Genomic DNA, 19,240 nt, shown 5'->3' with positions numbered 1-19,240 from the left:
CGCCGCTTTTAGCAACATTCCAACAATATTAAGGCGGGAGACACCAAAAATGGGCTTCACACATTGTACCCATGTGGGGAATCGAACCCGGGCCTTCGGCATGACGAGCAAACACTTTAACCACTAGGCTACCCCTTGTCAGAAAATGTTTGTTACGTTGCTAATACATTCAACAGAGTGAGTGAGTTTAGTTTTACGCCGCACTCAGCAATATTCCAGCTATATGGCGGCGGTCTGTAAATAATCGAGTCTGGACCAGACAATCCAGTGATCAACAGCATGAGCATCGATCTGCGCAACTGGGAACCGATGACACGTGTCAACCAAGCAAGCGAGCCTGAACACCCGATCCCGTTAGTCGCCTCTTACGACAAGCATGGGTTACTGAAGGCTAACCGGACCTTCACGGGTAAATTCAAAAGAAAGGCTGTGTTAGTGATGTGTATATTTTCGTCAACAAACAGTTGCCTATTGTTAAAACGAACTCAGAGAGACCGCTTATTTTAGTTCGTTATAGCCGCAGTTCGTTACACGCATTTTCGACTAAAATATACCTGAAGTGACGAGGACCCCCAAACAGTTCGTTATATCTGTCAATTCGTTACAAGCGTGGTCGTTATAAATGTGGTTTACCAAATTGTGCTGGTAATAAGGTTATATTTGTCAATATTTTATGTATTTTAATGAACATATTGTCTTCGTTATATGTATATCATCAGCAACACAGTGTGTTGTAAGTTTTGTTTATAGATATGGAAATGTTTTTACCTGCATATTGTTATAATATGTATATTTTCATTATTATTTCATATTATGTTTATACATGTATATTAATGTCAGAAAATATTGTCATACGCATAGAATTGTCGGCAAAGTATGCCATACGTATAGAATTATCATCAAATTGTGTCATACGTATAGAATTATCAATAACTTAGAATTGTCATAACTCGTAGACGTATTGTCAATAACTTGTGTCATAGGTATAGAATTGTCAATAAATTGTGCCATAGGTATAGAAATGTATCAACAACTTGTGTCTTACGTATAGAATTATCAATAAATTGTGTCATACATTATAGAAATGTCAACAACTTGTGCCATACGTATATAATTGTCATCAATTTGTGTCATACGTATAGAATAGTCATCAAATTATGTCATAGGTATAGAATTGTCAACTCAACTATGAATTGTCAACAACTTGTGTCATACGTATAGAAATGTCAACAACTTGTGTCATTCGTATAGAAATGTCATCAAATTATGTCATAATGTAGAATTGTCAACAACTTGTGTCATACGTATAGAATTGTCAACAACTTGTGTCATTCGTATAGAATTATCAGCAGCTCGTTCAAACGTTTGTAACTCCAGTAAACTATACATGTATATGTACTAGCAAATTGTGTTATAACATAAATGCCGAATGTGCATACTTCAGTATATATATTGTGTTATCATATGTATATTGTGTTACAAGTATTGTTACAGCAATGTGGGACATTATACATGAATATGAACCAATATAGTATCATATTACTTATCACCTGAGCTACCATGACATATCTGGCACATATTGAAAGGTATGTTATTGTAATAACAGAATGAGAGTGTACATATTGTATATACCTACCTCACACAATCACTCGGGCGTTCGAGACGCGTGCTGTACAGTATCCATATCTGCCGTGACGGCATTCAACGTGTGCGTGAGAACACTTTCTTCGCCGACTGTGACACATTCGGAACACACCACCCGGTGATTCTGACAATCAATGAAGTATTTCAGCAGGGCTATAGCCTGTATTAGAATAGTCGATTTTCAGTTGCTCCACATACAACTGTCGAATGAAAGGACGTATTCCTCTGCTAGGAATATGTAAAAGAGAACGAGCGTTTGAGGCGGTTATGCGTCGTTAGCTATGCCGAGTAACCGGATATAAGGAAATAGAATTTGGAATAATTTACATCGTTACTGAAGGCGACTGAAATTGGTCGTAAAGGATAATGTATACCCGACCACTGAGTGGTGTTTCGAGGCTGAGTCATTAGACTTTGAATTTAACAGAATTAACAGAACGTACATGTAACAATTATTTTATCAAGATTTGTCTAATGGACTTTGACTGAAACACCATTAGACTAATCTTTAACGTGGTAAAATAAAGTTTTTTGTTAATTCTGTTAGATTCTTTGAATCATGTTAATTTTTTGAAAGCGGTATTACGTGCAAATCAAAATTTGTTTCGAATGGAAAACTTTGAGTAAGGGTTTGTGACAGAGCATTCTGTTATACCATCAGCGAGGCATCATACAGGGTATTTTGGGAAAGGTGTTTGTCGTTGGGGTGAACACAGAGAAACGGGAAACTACGGAGAGCCGAATAGGTTGTCATGGTGACGTATCTACGGGGCAACAGTATAACAAAGTCGGGCCAGTAAGAGGGTCGCCAAGGTGACATGTTTCCCTGGCAACGAAGTAATACAGAGGGTAAAGCGGCGTAAAATTCCAATCACTCATTTGCTGAAAGGTCGAGTCGTTGGGGAAACACTTAAATATTGGATCTGTCAGTCAGTTACAAAAGTCAGCAAAACGTCACAAGGCTGATGATATTCGCCGAAACTGAAGATCTAAGACAGAGTGAGTGACTTTAGGTTTATTAATATTCCAGCAATATCACGGCAGGGGACACATTAATGTGCTTCACACGTTGTACCCATGTGGGGAATCAAACCCAGGTCTTCAGTGTGACGAGCGTACGCTTTAACCACTAGGCTACCCCACTGCCCCCGTCTAAAATAGAATGAAGATACCCGTATCAAATACTTCACAACGAAAAACATTTTTGTTTGTTTCAAGTTTAATCACCATCAAATTTGGGCGTGTTCTATGTGCTTTAACATCGAGTACCCTGTGGAATATCCTCTTTACTGACACATAAACGTTTTAATGCCAACATGATTATCTTTAGGAGTTTGGCATTGTCTGTCAACCAGTAATAATGCTGTGGAAATGACAATCTAAATCTTCCCGGCTGCTGTAGGCGTGTTTGGTCGCCCAGTGTCTTGCAGTGCTGTGATGGAGGAAATAGCAGTGAACGTAGATCGATACTGGGGCTTCAAGTGACAATGTCCCACTGCAGGCGAATCGGGTGGATCGATACCCTACGGATGCTCTTGTTATAGTTTGTTTTAGACTATTTTACAATGTAAGTGAAATAGCCTGTACGGAAAACTGAGACACTGACAGTCGTACATTTAGTTTAGTCTGGGCCGTGCTGGGGCACATGACTGTCAAACGTTTATTTTGAGGATCATTCTTACGAGTGAGTGAGTGAGTGAGTGAGTAGTGAGTGAGTGAGTGAGTGAGTGAGTGAGTGAGTGAGTGAGTGAGTGAGTGAGTGAGTGAGTGAGTGAGTGAGTGAGTGAGTGCCAAAAAGCGAGCGGGCGGGTGGGCGAACGAGCGAGCGTGTGTGTGTGGGTTTGGGTCGGTGATTGGTCGGGTGAGTGATTGGTCAAGTGAGTGAGTTTTTACGTGGCTTTTAGCAATATTCCAGCAATCATCCCTATACAAACAAATGACAGTCACGCAGCTACTTTCCAAACGTCATCCTTAGGAACACATTAGTCACAGGTTTACTTTGCAAGGGTCGTTTCTTAGACAAACAGTGTGCATGGAATGTACAAAATTGCGTTGATGATATAGTCAATGCAGAAAATGGATAAATTATAATAATTACTTTAAAACATCTTAGCAACATATTGATCTTGCATTCGCTGTTCATGGATACATTTGGAAATAACTAATTTTATTTTTTTTACATATACCACGATTGCATTAGTTTACGACCAATTGGAGTTGTTATCTGCTTGCTACATAAAATAGCAAAACAAACCAGGTATATGTCGATATTTTACTTGTTTTTCTAAAAGATAATATTCATCAAATATGTCTTGAAATCGTTACAAGGTCAGATGTATTTCCACCTGCGTGTTCTTTGTTCATTCGTCAGTACCGGGTGGTAGTACCGGGTTTATGAATGAAATGCACTCAGGTAAGTCATTCCACCTCTGGGGTCCCGTTACACCCGCGGTCGGTCGGTACGTACCTATTGATCAAATTCTCTGAAATTTAAATAGTGCTTTGACGTCACCTTATATAGATAATCAGTAACGAATTGACAGTTTATTTTTAATCTTTTTATAATTCAAATTTTAGTCCATGCATTGATTTTTACATGCAGTACTAATATATACGGGGGAGATCAGATTCGGCGAGGGTATTGAGTACGAAGATAAATGTTCTCTTGAATTATTGATTTACCGCATGAAACTTTCAAGCATAATTGTGTATGTATTTAAAAATGTGATTAAGCAGTATTTTAATACTTTACAGGACATTTGTTACAAATAATGTTATTGTCAATCAACATATATGTAGCATTGTATGCATTTCTGTTTGACGCCCTACATATATGAAATAATTCAAATGTTTCATTTCATATACACATGATGTTTTTGAGTCAATTTCATTTCTGTTATTTTCAAATTCAATTCACTGGCAGCGAACTTGCCGAAGAAGGAAAGCCTTATACACGCCAGCAACATTTTTTTTTTGCATTATCCAAAAAATAAACTAATATGAAACAGTAACAAACAGATGGAAAGACATTTCGTGGGGACTGCCTCCGTGGTGTAGTGGTTAGAGCGTCCGCCCGGAGAGCGGATGGTCGCGGGTTCGATCCCCGACCGCGTATTACCAAAAGACGTTAAAATATGGTACTTGTTGGTCCCTGCCTGGCGCTCGGCATTAATCGGTACAACAAGGACTGGTCGGCTGGGAGTCAGTATAATGTGTCTGAGTGGGGTATTCATGCTTCACTGTGGCATGGTATATCAGTAGGTTAGCACTATAAAACCAGCTTCAGTCTGGGCTAGTACAAGCAGCCGCACATACACACGCATGCACCTCGTCATACGAGCGAAATATTCTCCAGCACGACGTTAAACCCAATTTCACCTCATATCACCTCATTCTGCACAGGTCCTTCAGCAGAAATGGCAGCAGATTTAAGATATGGTTTTCATATGTTGTACCCATATGTGAATCGAACCAATGTCTTTGACGTCATGAGCAAATGCATTAACCACTTGGTTACCCACCACACAATGACGATGTTAAATTTGGATTACACTTTTTCAGTCAAGTAGTAGTTTTGTCAGGTTGAGTCCCACCCAGGATTTGAACCTTCACTCTCAGAGTTGCCAGCACACAAAGTCAGTGATCTAGCCCACTCAGCCACCGCAGCTGCCACTCAAACTAGGTCGGACAACTGGTAGTGTAGATCACACTCTGGACAGCAGCTGCCACTCAAACTATGTCCGACAACTAGTAGTGTAGATCACACTCTGGACAGCAGCTGCCACTCAAACTATGTCGGACAACTAGTAGTGTAGATCACACTCTGGACAGCAGCTGCCACTCAAACTATGTCGGACAACTGGTAGTGTAGATCACACTCTGGACAGCAGCTGCCACTCAAACTATGTCCGACAACTGGTAGTGTAGATCCCACTCCGGACAGCAGCTGCCACTCAAACTATGTCGGACAACTGGTAGTGTAGATCACATACTTTGAGGACTCCTCTGCTGAATGAACATTGGCAAGGCTCCCACGGCCAATGGCTATGAGTATGCAATTCCATTTAGAAATTGGTCAAATGAAACATGTGATATTTGAGATTTTGTTAAGTCTCATTCGGGATTCGAACCCTCTCTCACTGAGAAAGTGTTATTACAAATATAACGTGTTACATTTGATCTCTTTCCCAAACGGCATTGTGTATTCACACATGGACACTTCTTATGAAATAAATCACTGGATTGTCTGGTCTTGAATATTTACAGAGGCTTTCCTTTTTCACTTGGTTTAAAGGTACCCTGTCCTTTACAAACAAAACACATCCATCAAAAGAAGTGAAAACTAGCAAACAAGAATACATTTTAATTTTCTAAAATAAATTTTATTTACAAATTATATTTACAAATAAAAATTCAGAAAGCAGGATGTTAATGAAGACAGCTGGGGTCACCTCAGACTGTTGTTGAGGTATTGGACGAACATGTTCGCAAGTCGCGCGGTATCCTCGACTGGGTGCATCTTGGTGTACGTGATGAACTGACGACGCTGCCGATGTAACTCGGACAGAGTTATCGTTCTTGTTAGCTCCATCTTGCATTCTTAAGGAAATCAAACAACAGGACTTCTGAAGAGACATTCTCACTTTAAAACTGATGTTGAATAAATTAATATTTACCACAGCCTGTATCAAATTTTGCTTGTTTGTTTGTTAATGCCTCACACAGCAATACTTCAGCTATATGGTGAAGTCTCTAAATGATCAAATCTTGACAATCCTGTGATCAACATCATGAGCATTGATCTACACAACTAGGATACGATGTTGTCAACCAGGTCTGCGAGTCTGACCACCCGATCTGGTTAGTCGCCTCTTACTACAAGCATGGGTTGCTGAAGACCAATTCTAACCCGGATCGTCACGGGCTACAATTAGATACGTCCTCAGGACGTCAATCGCTGGATTGGACTGTCTGGTCCAGGCTAGACTATGTACAGATTACTCTATACACAGATATTTACTGTCATTGAACACGATAAATGCCGACAGTGGTGTTATTCAACAAGGAACAGATTACAAGCTAGAGTCATACAGCAGACATATTGTAGCGTGTGGCATTAAACATTCCACATCAACATCTGAAATAAATCTTGATGATGTACACAATAAGGATACTTTCTCTGTTGCTCCAGGAATGGTAATCTTGTCTCCAGGCAGACCCATCTTCTGTGCTTCCATTACCGCCTGAAAGTGAGGAACTTTCAATTAATCCCCAAGTGGGAAATATCTTCCTGTTATCAATACATTATGGTAACAAAATCCAACAAAGCAGCCACTAGTCCAAAGACAAAAGCGAGTCAAATTTTCTCTGATAAGCTAATAATATTCCATATATAAACAATGAAAACGAAAAGGATGCCAAAATTTCATAAGTCTTGAAATAAGGTTCATGACAATAACTATTTTTACCGTCAGCTAAATTTGGTAATAATAATTACTAATCTTATTTCTTTAGCTTTTTTCTTTTAATTAATATCATTATCATCAAGTACAATCCATATTCAGTGACATTCATTTTCCATTCTTAAAGAGAAAAAAGATAATTGATACAACTTAAGTAATTTCACACGAACTTGTAGTTACTCAATAAAAGATGCCTCTTCATGGTTTGTTCTGTGATATTTTGTGTTGCCATGGTTACTCACAGTAAGTGTCTCCTGGGTGATGCGGTCCATCTCGTACAGGAAGTTGGTGGAGGAGAGAGGTTGCTGTAATAGTGAGTGAGTATGTGAGTGAATGAATTTGGTAAACGCCACCTAGAACAGCAGGATTTTTACGTGACGCACAAATGTAGAGAATGGACGCTGAAAAACCAAATTACAGCATCCGGAAAAAAGCACAAGAATACCGAGGGCGAACCTACAGCGTATCGTACCAAGAGTGGTTATCTGTGTGCATTATTTCACCCATCAGTTGTGACTACAGATTCATTTCGGGGTCCGAGTGAATGAGTATGGTTTTATGCAACTTTTAGCAATTTTCCAGCAATATCAGGGCGGGGGACACCAGAAGTGGGCTTCACACATTGTACCCATGTGGGGAAGCACTAGTCCCCTCCAGGGTCTGAAGTCATTACCTCAACGTACAGTACACTACACCATTTCAGTACTTCACCGAACCCTCATATTACCAGCAAGGACCCGTAACATTTATTGACCATAGTCCCCACTCAAGGTAAATCCTTGAACAGTATTTTTAGTTACATCTCAGCATCTGAGTATGAAGCTGGATGAGTGAGTGAGTTTAGTTTACGCCACACTCAGCAATATTCCAGCTTTAAGGCGGCGGTCTGTAATAATTGAGTCTGAACCAGACAATCCAGTGATCAACAGCATGAGCATCGATCTACGCAATTGGAATACGATGACGTGTCAACCAACCTAGCCTGACCACTTGATCCTGTTAGTCACCTCTTACGACAAGCATGGGTTATTGAAGATCAATTCTAACCCGGATCTTCACGGGTAGATGCTGGATGAAAGTCTGAGTTTGAATATAGGTTTGTCAGCACCATATCCAACTGTACTGGTAATGTTTGCAAAGTGTTTCATGTCCTAAGCGGTCTTCACACAGCAAACTTGATGACGCGGTACAAGGCCTTTGGTTCGGTCCGGTATATTAGATATGATCATAATACAGAAAACTGACAACAAGAGCCAAACCTTACATTGTTTAATAACATGGGAAAAAATAATCATAATCTTTGTTATTTTGAATGAACAAAACTGTCATTTCATGACAAGTTAGAATAACTAAAGCATCACTGGAACCTTGGAGCTCACAGCTGTGTGGCAAAATAGCAAGTAGCCAAGTATGATTAAAAAACACTAAAATCACATCAGCATTTACTGCAGTGAAAAGACCACGTCCAAGAAATGTTCATGTTTAAAAAAACACACCAAAAAAACAATACACAAATCAGATCCTGTCGAATGTGACTCTGTTGATGACATACCACAGATAAATAAGTTAAACAAATTAACTCAACACAGTTGTCATAAGACAGTTACAGTTTGTGTGACAGATCATTGTCCTTGCTCTAAATCATTGTCTATCCCTCGTTTCAGTCAGTTAAACATTAGAGACTTTCCAGTCCTTGGAAAGTACTGCTACATAGTACTGCTATCTTGGCACATTCCAGAATTTTGTTTTATTCAGTTTTCAGATTCATTCAAAATATCTTTTAAATTTCACTCAGAAATGTATTTCTCCTTTCTGAAACAAATACGTTTTAGCTTGAGAATACTGCTTTCTCTTTTTATTGATCGTTAAATGTTCATTGTTCTGATATAGCAACAACAAACAAACATAAGTGTGAAGGGAGGCCACCAGATCCATACCCATACTTACAGTCATCCCTCGTCTTAACTCCGGTCAATGGATGGCCCCCGAGTTATGAGACACCCACGTTATACATTACCCGGAATATAGGCCAAGTAAAAATGTATTTCCATGGACATAATAGAACTGATATTTCGTGTCTTGTGCCCAGTCAAAACTATATCGTATCTTCGTAGTTAAAAAACAAACTTTGTAAATGAAAATAAATATGTGTATAGGAAACCTGCAATCAAATTAAACATCACTCACAGAGCTCCAGATAAGATTTAGCTCATGTGGGTACTGTACCCACTGTATTCTTTTGGAGTCGGTATTATGAATGTTGAGTAGGTATTTCATTTTCCGTTACCAACTGCTTTCAAATATGTGCGTATTTCAGTCATTTTACTCACCTAAGTAGTAAGTAAGTTTACTAAGCAGGTATGTTCTGCCTTATGTCATACCTAATCAACACCAACTTAAATATAATGGAAATGATTTCATAACAAATCACTCATCCTATACTGACAGTACAACACTTGTCGTATACTAACAGTACAACTTGATAGCAATGGATGTCTTTTCATTACGCAAGAGATTTTTATAAATATGTTCCGTACGCATTTGTTTTAAACTTTTTGCATATCTAACATTTTAAATGCGTAATTGGTACGCAACAATTATTTTTCAATGCGTAATTTGAAATTTTCTATGCGTATTTTACCCGGATACGCAGCTTATCTCGGCCTCTGTCACTCTACATGATAATTCAGTTGTCCTTCCTGTTATTCAACCGGTCTGTTATTTAACTAAGCCAGATATAACAATCAGCTGTGTACTCATGTTTTGCTCCAGTCTACCGGTGATTCAGTTAAAAATGATATGAAAATATAACATCAAAGGATGTCTATTCCATTACCATAATAATTCATATCTCAAGCAGTTATTTGAACAGAGATAATATATATCGCTATGGCATTAGTATTATGCATGTTTTCTGCCAACATACTTAACATAAAAATTAACATACTACTGACTGACTGAGTTTGGTTTTACGCCGCTTTTAGCAATATTCCAGCAACATCACGGCGGGGGACACCAGAAATGGGCTTCAAACATTGTACCCATGTGGGGATTCGAACGCGGGTCTTCGGCGTGACGAGCCAACGCTTTAACCACTAGGCTACCCCACCGCCCAATTAACATACTAGGTTCAGCACTTTGGGTAACGTAGCTGGATACATTTTACGTATGAGACAGTTTGACAAATCACCACTGACTTCCCGCGGTATCTGCCACTTTGATCGTAAAAACAAAATGTTGGTAATTAATTGTGAAATATGACTTCAATGAGTCAATAACGTGGGTCTTGGGGTCTGTGGATGACGGGGCGGTAATCTGTTCGTGAGTGCTGAAAATAGTGTGAAATTGGTGCTAACGCGGTGGGCGCGAAAAGCGGACCCTTATGAACAAAGTAAGCGGAAGTGGTACGCATATAGATTGAGGGATGCCATTTCACACACGTTTTCTCCGATGTTATTGTAAACAGTTTTAATGAATGAAAATGGGAAAAAATTTAATCAAATAAAATGAAATCGAGGAAGATCGTTTAATAATTGAGGTTTCTGACATCATACGTTTTTGGATGGCAGTGTTTACCCGAGCTATATCGCGGTGTGTTGCATCACAGCAAACATCGTAAGTACTCGGCTGATGGCGTGTCTTTATGATAATGTTGACTTTACAAGTTATTACGATGTTTCGCTGTTCACCTAATTTGAAATAACTGAAAAGAAACAGAACCCAGCTATGGCTACTGATCTGGTATCTGCAGTTTCTGTCTTGCTGACTTTGTAAGAAGACGACTTGAGGCGATCTCGAACTTACTCCCAGGAAAATAGCGGCCCGTCAAGCAAAGAATTGCATAGATTTTGACCAGATGATTTGATCGTAGACATTTTAGAAAAAGTTTAAAATGATTAATAAAATGACGGCACGAAACCGAAAATACCGAAGTTTTGGATTGCATTACGGTATACCGAACCAAAGGCAAAATACTGCGGTTCTACTAATACCGCGGTATACCGTTTCACCCCCAGTGAGTGAGTGTGGTTTTAGCAATATTCCAGCAATATATGGCAGCGGTCTGTAAATAATCGAGTCTGGACCAGACAATCCAGTGACCAACAGCAAGTCAGCAAGCCTGACCACCTGACCCCGTTAGTCTCCTCTTACGACAAGCATGGGTTACTGCAGATGAAATCGGATTCTAAACACCAGAAAGTGGACTCCACACATTGTATTAATGTGGGGAATCGGTGTGACGAGCCAACGCTTTAACCACTAGGCTACCCCACCACCCCAAATGATAAAGGAGTGAGTGAGTATGGGTTTACGCCGCTTTTAGCAATATTCCAGCAATATCACGGTGGGGGACACCAGAAATGGGCTTCACACATTGTACCAATGTGGGGAATCGAACCTGGGTCTTCAGCATGACGACTGAGTCTTTAACCACTAGGCTAGCCGACTGCCTCAAATATTTACTGAGAATCTCACGATAAGATGGAAAGTGTCATGTGAAAATATCATGTGTGACCTACGTTAGACCTTAGACAAACAGATATAGGCATTAAACATCTTAACCAGCAGCTAAAAATTAATTAATTTTCATTTTACAGCTGACATAAAACTTTAATATATTCACCTTCCCATTGCTCAGAGTCAGTATGTTAAAATGTAACAACAGACAATGAGAATATACTGAACAAATCTTTGAAGGGCATTTTAGAAGTGGAATGCATAAGAAAAGCAAGATTTATGGATGTCAACTTCTTTATTGTGAATAACACGACGTTTCGGACTGTATGCTTGCTCCTTCATCAGGTGAAGGATGAAGAAAATAAGATGAATGCAACTCAAAAGTCCAGTTACTAGGCAGTAAGATATTGGTTGTATACTAATGTTTTCAGTAATTTTCGTAAGAAAAACATGACATAACATGCTATACTTGGGATTGCTCTTTCTTAGTAAAGTACAAATTCTTGTACTTTTGTTGGGTGGAGCCCCATCCGGGATTCGAACTCACACCCTCAGAGTCAGGCACCTAATGGCCAGCACACAAAGTCATGACGCTCATGTAGATTATCGGTCGTACGTGGTCATATTTATAAAGCTTTTTAAAGATTGGTCTACAGGGCTCCATATAATTTTTCAACATAAGGAGTCATGATTCCTTATGTTTTCAATATAGGAGTACTGGAAAAACGCAAGAGTACATCTAGAGTACTGAATGGAATTAATGGAGTATCAGTAATCTTGTGTTTCGTTTCATATATGCACCACAACATTGCTACTCTTGTCTAAACATGTCAATAAACAAAAATACAATACTTTTCCAGATAAGTTCGTCTGAAAATGATTCTAAGACCGTACACCATTGCTGTGGTGCATATCTGCTACATTTTCTAAATTATTTCCTACCCTATCATGCATATTTTTTATCTGTACATACGCCGATACGGCCCATATTCGGAGCCCTGTTGGTCTAGATTTGGTCAGGGATGCTTATAGCAATGTCCTTGATACTGTGAATAAAGCCAGCCAATAATCATTATTGTCAGTCTGAGAATGCCATGGCAACGTACCGACTGTGTTGACTGATTTGGAGGTGGCGGCTTCCGGTCAAACAGCGCCTGGCAGATCTGTTCACCTGGGAGGTCATCGTCCACCTGGACAACAAACAGAGGAGTGTCCCATCTCGTACTAGGGTTGGGGGACTCAAACCTCATCACCAGCCCATCAAAGCTGGAACACACCATCAAGACATGATACATTCATCACCAGCTTTTAAATACAAGCATTTCTGGTGTTCCCGAAAAATGGGTTTCACACATTGAACCAATATGGGGAATCGAACAAAGGTCTTTTGCGTGATGGGTGAACACTTTAACCACTAAGCTACCCCACCACCCCCTAAGGATCAATGGAACTTTCAGTACCTATGCTTCCTGCATGACTTTACACAATCACTTCAGACATTGGCATTTGATCTATATACAAAACATGTGTGTGTGTGTGTCTGTTGGGTTTTGTTGGGTCTCAATATCTAATATACCATTTATATCATGGCAGGGTGATAAAATAAAATCTGGGTAACACAAATGATTTGATTTGTGCAATATTTACTGACACCACTAACCATGAAAGGTTTGATTACACTGATGAGTTGGTCTGTTGTTTAACGCCGCACTCAGCAATATTCCATCTATATGGCAGGTGTCTGTAAATAATTAAGTCTGGACCAGACAATCCAGTGATCAATGACATGAACATCAATATACGCAAGAGGGATACAATGGCATGTGTCAACCAAGTCACCCGATCCCATTAGTCGTCTCTTACGACAAACCTGGGTTACTGAAGGTCAATTTTAACAGTGTAAGAATCAAGGAGACTCACATTTCCTGGGTGTATCTGTCTGGCTCATTCCTCTGCAGATTGAACTCTGACGCACGATCCGAACTGATATCACAGAATATCTGAAAATGAATCTTATTTAGATTTTGACTCTCAACAACATGTAGGGATGAATAACAACTGTGTTTTTTAATGTTGCAGAACCATTGGTACATTTTCTGTTAAATTTGACATGAGTGAGTGAGTTAGTTCAGTTTTACGCCGCTTTTAACCATATTTCAGAAATATCACGGCAGGGGACACCAGAAATGGGCTTCACACATTGTACCCATGTGGGGAATCGAAACCGGGTATTCGGCGTGACGAGCAAACGCTTTAACCACTAGGCTACCCCACCGCCCAAATTTGACATTATGTGAAGAAATATAGATACTACTGTAAAGTTTTGGGATTTTATTGGGGTTTTTTTCTGCCGCACTCAGCTAATGTCAATCAAACAGAACAGATCACACCCAGCAATAGTACAAATGTAGGTAAGTAAATAATCAATGTTGGACAGGACAAACCAGTGAGTGACATCATGAGCATTCACCAACCAAAAGAAACACATTAACCTGTATCAACCAAGTCAGTGAGTAACCACTCGACCCTGTTGGTCACTTTGTATGCCTTCATTACCTCGACAATGCATTGGTGGGAATAACAAAAATGAAAATTAATGCTAAATAATTCAAGACAAAATAAATATTTGCTAGCTTTCCCTATAGACACGGTGATGTGTCCGTGTGTACTTTGAAACGTCATTTATGGGTTTTACTAAATTACTAATTATTTTTTCTCAAATTTACATGATGTAAACAAAGAAAGAAAGCTCAATTTTAAATTTTACGAAAATTCTGTTTCCATCCGTGACTTACACAATATATATGTATGCATATCAACTAGTGTTGGGAAATGGTTGAAATCTCACAATTGCTGATTGCTTTATTACCAATGAACATTTCACCAACAAAAATTGGTTCATATTTTTCAGATTTTCCTATCCAGGTCGTTATTGCAGATATGTATAACATGATGCAACTTGCTACTTTAAAGTGATGACTAATATATCATGAACATAAACTTCCCGGAGGCTTCAAAAAAATATATTCAGTCATGGCTTTTCAGTTAGTGAAAGTGAGTTTTCAACACGTTTTCAGGCCCTGACAACTTCTACGATATGTTCCATTGTCAAGTATTTCAAAGACTACAACAGTAGTTCCAAAATCGTTTATGTTCGATTATGAGAACATGTGATTGATTGCTTGGTCGTTTGGTCACTGCGACCAATCTTCGATTATTTCAATTAATCGGACCACCACTAATATCAACACTAAGCTATTGACTTGGTGCCACAGAACATTTACATTTTAAGATCACCATTGTTAGGATGAATAATGCAAAGGCACAACATCCTCCATTAAACATTAAACGGTTAAGTATAGTTCATACTTTGCAATGCGTTGATTCAATGCACGAATTTCTTTATCTATGTACGTATAAAATGACGAATAATGTTATAAATATTTAATAACAGGATCGGGTGGTCAGGCTCGCTGATTTCACTGACACATGTTATACTATCCCAATTGTGCAGACCGATGCTCATGCTGTTGATCACTGGATTGTCTGATCCAGACTCGGTTATTTACAGACTGCTGACAGCTGGAATATTGCTGAGTGTGGCATTAAACAACAAAACAACAAACCAACAAACCAATCCTTTTAATTCAGTGCTCATGATGTTAATCACTGGATTGTCTGGTCTCATTATTTACACACAACCATCATACAGCTAGAAAATTGCTGAGTAGCATTACGCAACAAACAAACAAACAACAACCTTTTTCAAAACGTTGTGCTGGGCTCCAGATAAGGGCCGTATCGGCGTATGTACTGCTAAAAAATATGCACGATACAGTAGTAAATATTTTAGAAAACGTAGCAGATAAGCACCACAGCAATGGTGTATGGTCTTAGAATCATTTTCAGACGTATTTATCTGAAAAAGTATTGTTTTATTGTTTATTGACCTGTTTACACAAGAGTAGCAATGTTATGCGCATATATAAAACGAAACACACGATTACTATTGATTATTGGGACTCCATTAAATTCCATTCAGTACTCTAAATGTACTCTTACGTTTTTCCAGTACTCCTATATTGAAAACATAAGGAGTATGTACTCCTGGTGTTTAAAGATTATCTGGAGCCCTGGTTGTGTCATCAATTGTTATTTATGAAATTGAACATGTTTTCGTTTCACTTACAACACAATGGGGTGTGTGGCAGGCCTTTGTTACACAGAACAACTCATAGCGGAAACCTGAAAGATCAAACAACAACATTCAAGAAAAAACATCTTGGGCAAACAAAATCGAAACATTTCTCACAATGTATTTTAACATGTTAAGTGAGAGAAACAAGCAAATACTGAATGGCAGCGGATTCTACAAATCTCACAAGGACAAGTGACCCAATCCTCTGACCATCCATAATCAAAATCTACACGAAAGAGTTAGGTCCCTTTAGTATGTCAGGATCATCTGTTTGTGGGTTCGATCATATTCATTCTTGCTTGATGCATAAACAAACCACTTAAAATACCATAATTGAAACCAGTGGAAAAAATCATCTCAAAAACACCAAAACAGAATATGACTTTTCTTTGTCTGATTGTCAGACTGTCTCAGCCTACCTTTTATGTAATTCAAGGAGTCAAGAATGACTACATCTTCTTTGTTCAGTAACCTGAAAAGACAAAACATTTATCTGGACTGAATCACAAGCATCATCCATCAATATCTCTATATTACTACTCACACTTTGCTAAGGATCACAAAAATTCACAACTTTACTTAAACGCAGATTTAGTGCATCAGAAACTTATGATCAAGGGTTCACATCCAGGTTTGCTTCATATATCCCGGTGTCAGGGGTTTTCGACGATATAAGACAAAAACGTAATTATATCAGTAATATCATTTACAGCTTTTATTTTACTAACCTCGGGTGATAAAGGATATATTCATCTATTTCACACAAAAATATCAAGTGTTTCCTACAAAAATAGCGTTGATGACATCGCATCGGCGAAACAGTGGCCGCTCGTAACATCCGGGTATTTTGTATGGGTTTTCGACGATGAGCCATACGTTTTGCTCCGCACTGCGAGGGAGTGTTGTGATCACGTGGCTTCCTATTTATATATTGCCTGTCACCAGCAGACGACTGATCTTCCTGAATTTTTGCTTGCTATTTTTTGTTATACAGGCAACTGATTTTGCATCTAAAGTGGTGTTAACGATCTCGGGTAAATAATATTGATGTTTGTTTGCTTTTTATATAACTTTACTTCCCGACTGCCATTGTAAATGAAACTTCTCATGACAGCGACTGGGCACCCACCCTACCAGTGAAACTGTTTGTGCACTCCAATCGCACATGTACTCACCCGATATAGCACGAGCAATACAATCGTCAAAATCACCAGAACGTTGAATTCAGCTCGTGTTGGGATATATTTTTAAGGATTTTCAGCACCAAACCCTTGCTCATGGGTTTCACAAAGGGATAAATTCTGAAAGCTGCCTTACTTAGGAGATAAACCTAGTGTGTTTGAAAATCAGAGTTATCAGGGTTATCTCCATTCTACCATGACCCATTTATAATCGAACTTCCTCGCTCTGCGGAAGACACCGCGTCATCCGGCATGGGACGAGAGGCGAATTGAACTCGTCTGTGAAGGGATGTTTACTAATGTTTTGCTGCATATTTTGTATAGATAGGGATGTATTTTTACAAGGCTTTCTGATTTATATGTTAGATATTGTTTTGTTTATGTTTGGGGCTGTGTATTGTAATTGAGTTTGAATATTTTGATAATAGAAGGTAATATGATAGTGAGGTTCCCTCATATATTGTTGGGGGGAGAATCATATAACTGTATTTTTCTAGTTTAATAAATGTTTCATCAGCATTTCCATCACGTCTGTTGTGTTGATATTAGTCATGTTGGTGGTCAAGCTGAAGTAGTGGGGCAGTGTTCTATACGTGCGCAGTGAAGCGCAATGAAATCAAACGCATTTTTAATCCAAAAATTTCCAATTGCCTATGTGTAAAATTCGAAATTCAGCGTCAAAATCCATGGAGTTGTTGTTATGATCCGCCATCATTGTGGTCAAACGGAAGTAGTTCTCACAATAAGATTTGTTAATGCGAGGTGAAGCGGCCTTACAATCAGATGAGCGTCAATCCACAATTGATGCCGTCTGATTTTTCTGAACAACCAATCAGAATCTAGTATTTTCTTGGTTCATGGTAGAATTCAGGTTTCAAGCCTCCAACATCAAGCTGACACACCATTTTAAAATTTCCAGTGAATTATTTCTCACCGAGTTCACTCACTCATCATGCTCATGCTTGCTCGTGAACTTGAAACCAACAACTAATCAAAATGCCTCTAATAAAGTTTAATTCAATTGAAAAAACAATCATCCCATAACGCTGTTATAAACTTGAGTTTAGTTTACGCAGCATTTATCCATATACCAGCTATCTAACGACAGGAACACCAGAAATGGGCTTCACACATTGTACCCATATAGGGAATCAAACTTAGGAACACTCTCTAACCACAGGGCTACCCCACCACTCCGAAATAATACCTGATTTGATTGAAAGGACATTTATTTTGTGGCATATTTATCACATAAATGGCACAGGCAACACCTGGGTAAGAGTTCCTCCCGTTCCCCCATCCCAAATAATATGTATAAATATTCTAGAATTATAAACAAAACTTAACACAACAATTACTAGAGAACTCACAAAATGATTAAAAGTCCAAAATTTAAGTTAGGGCTCGGTTTAGAGTTGGGGGATCGGAAGGAAATCTTTCCAACACCTGTAACTGCCACAACATGAACTCTCCTTTCCTTTGTCAAATGGTGGCAGATAATGCCATGACGCATTCACAAGATGATTTTATCGACGCTTCATATGGTTACAATCGGTGGAGACAATTTGCACCCACCTCTGAGCTGTTGACTTCAGCGAGCCCCGTACTTCCTTCTCTCGTCTGGAATCTGTGAGCACAATATCAACGTGTTGTCATATTAATCATACAACAGAAATATTCACGGTTAGTCCTTGAAAGTGCTAAATACAACCATTTTCAGTATTCATTTCAGTAGAATGAATGACAACATTTCTTGAAAATGTCAATGTACTTTACCTGCGTAAACAGCATTTCTCTCAACGTCATTGTTATGGTCGCTTACAACATGAATTTTCCTGTTCGTATAATTTGCTTCTATGTGCTTCTTTAGTTCGTTTGCTCGCTTAGTCTTGCCACTCGATGGAAAACCACACAAAACTACTAAAGGCATGATGAAAATATTTACCGGAAGTTTACTGGAGTTATCCTACCTCGGCCAGATGCTGCATGTGATTGGTGGTCGCCAGATTTGGCGGCAGATTTGGGGCCAGATTCATCTACCACCAAGATCCAGGGAAGGCGTGACACTGACACCTCTGTCAAGATTTCTGATCCACCCTCCTTGCTTGGGTTGATGGAGTCTTGCAATTGATTATAGGAAAAAGTACCGGTTAAAAAAGTCCTCCGGAATAAGAGTCCTATTATTGTGAAAACAGATTAAATGGATGTTGACATCAAAGTTATTGTTGAGAAAAGTGATTGTGTATTAAAGACAAGAATTAAATAACCAAGAACAATGATATTTTACCTGGGCATTC

The 19,240-nt window shown here is 38.9% G+C and overlaps 1 protein-coding gene across 1 annotated transcript; it reads right to left on the bottom strand.

The window, feature by feature from the left end:
* Positions 1–6,004: 6,004 nt before the first annotated feature.
* Positions 6,005–18,912, bottom strand: LOC124258170 (protein KTI12 homolog). The gene is made up of 9 exons (XM_046692226.1): positions 18,720–18,912; positions 18,519–18,570; positions 16,182–16,234; positions 15,754–15,809; positions 13,485–13,564; positions 12,671–12,830; positions 7,349–7,411; positions 6,819–6,887; positions 6,005–6,235 (listed from the first exon to the last, which is right to left on the bottom strand). Exons 1-9 carry the CDS (start codon positions 18,871–18,873, stop codon positions 6,092–6,094), a joined length of 831 nt encoding a protein of 276 aa, XP_046548182.1. The 5' UTR covers positions 18,874–18,912; the 3' UTR covers positions 6,005–6,091.
* Positions 18,913–19,240: the final 328 nt, after the last annotated feature.

The sequence above is a fragment of the Haliotis rubra genome, unplaced genomic scaffold, assembly GCF_003918875.1.
Source record: "Haliotis rubra isolate DU_JTF1 unplaced genomic scaffold, ASM391887v1 Scf685, whole genome shotgun sequence".
In the NCBI taxonomy this organism is placed as follows: Eukaryota; Metazoa; Mollusca; class Gastropoda; order Lepetellida; family Haliotidae; genus Haliotis; species Haliotis rubra.
The sequence above is the reverse complement of the archived record's forward strand: the minus strand, read 5'-3'. Positions and strand labels throughout refer to the sequence as shown.

What these genes read in the sequence shown, in the direction of transcription:
- LOC124258170 (XM_046692226.1), bottom strand. Translation starts at nt 18,873, where the DNA reads ATGCCTTTAGTAGTTTTGTGTGGTTTTCCATCGAGTGGCAAGACTAAG. An exon ending in GAGAAATGCTGTTTACGCAG is followed by an intron (nt 18,571 to 18,719) that starts GTAAAGTACATT and finishes TTGTGCTCACAG; the next exon opens with ATTCCAGACGAGAGAAGGAA. An exon ending in CAAATCAGTCAACACAGTCG is followed by an intron (nt 7,412 to 12,670) that starts GTACGTTGCCAT and finishes TCACTATTACAG; the next exon opens with CAACCTCTCTCCTCCACCAA.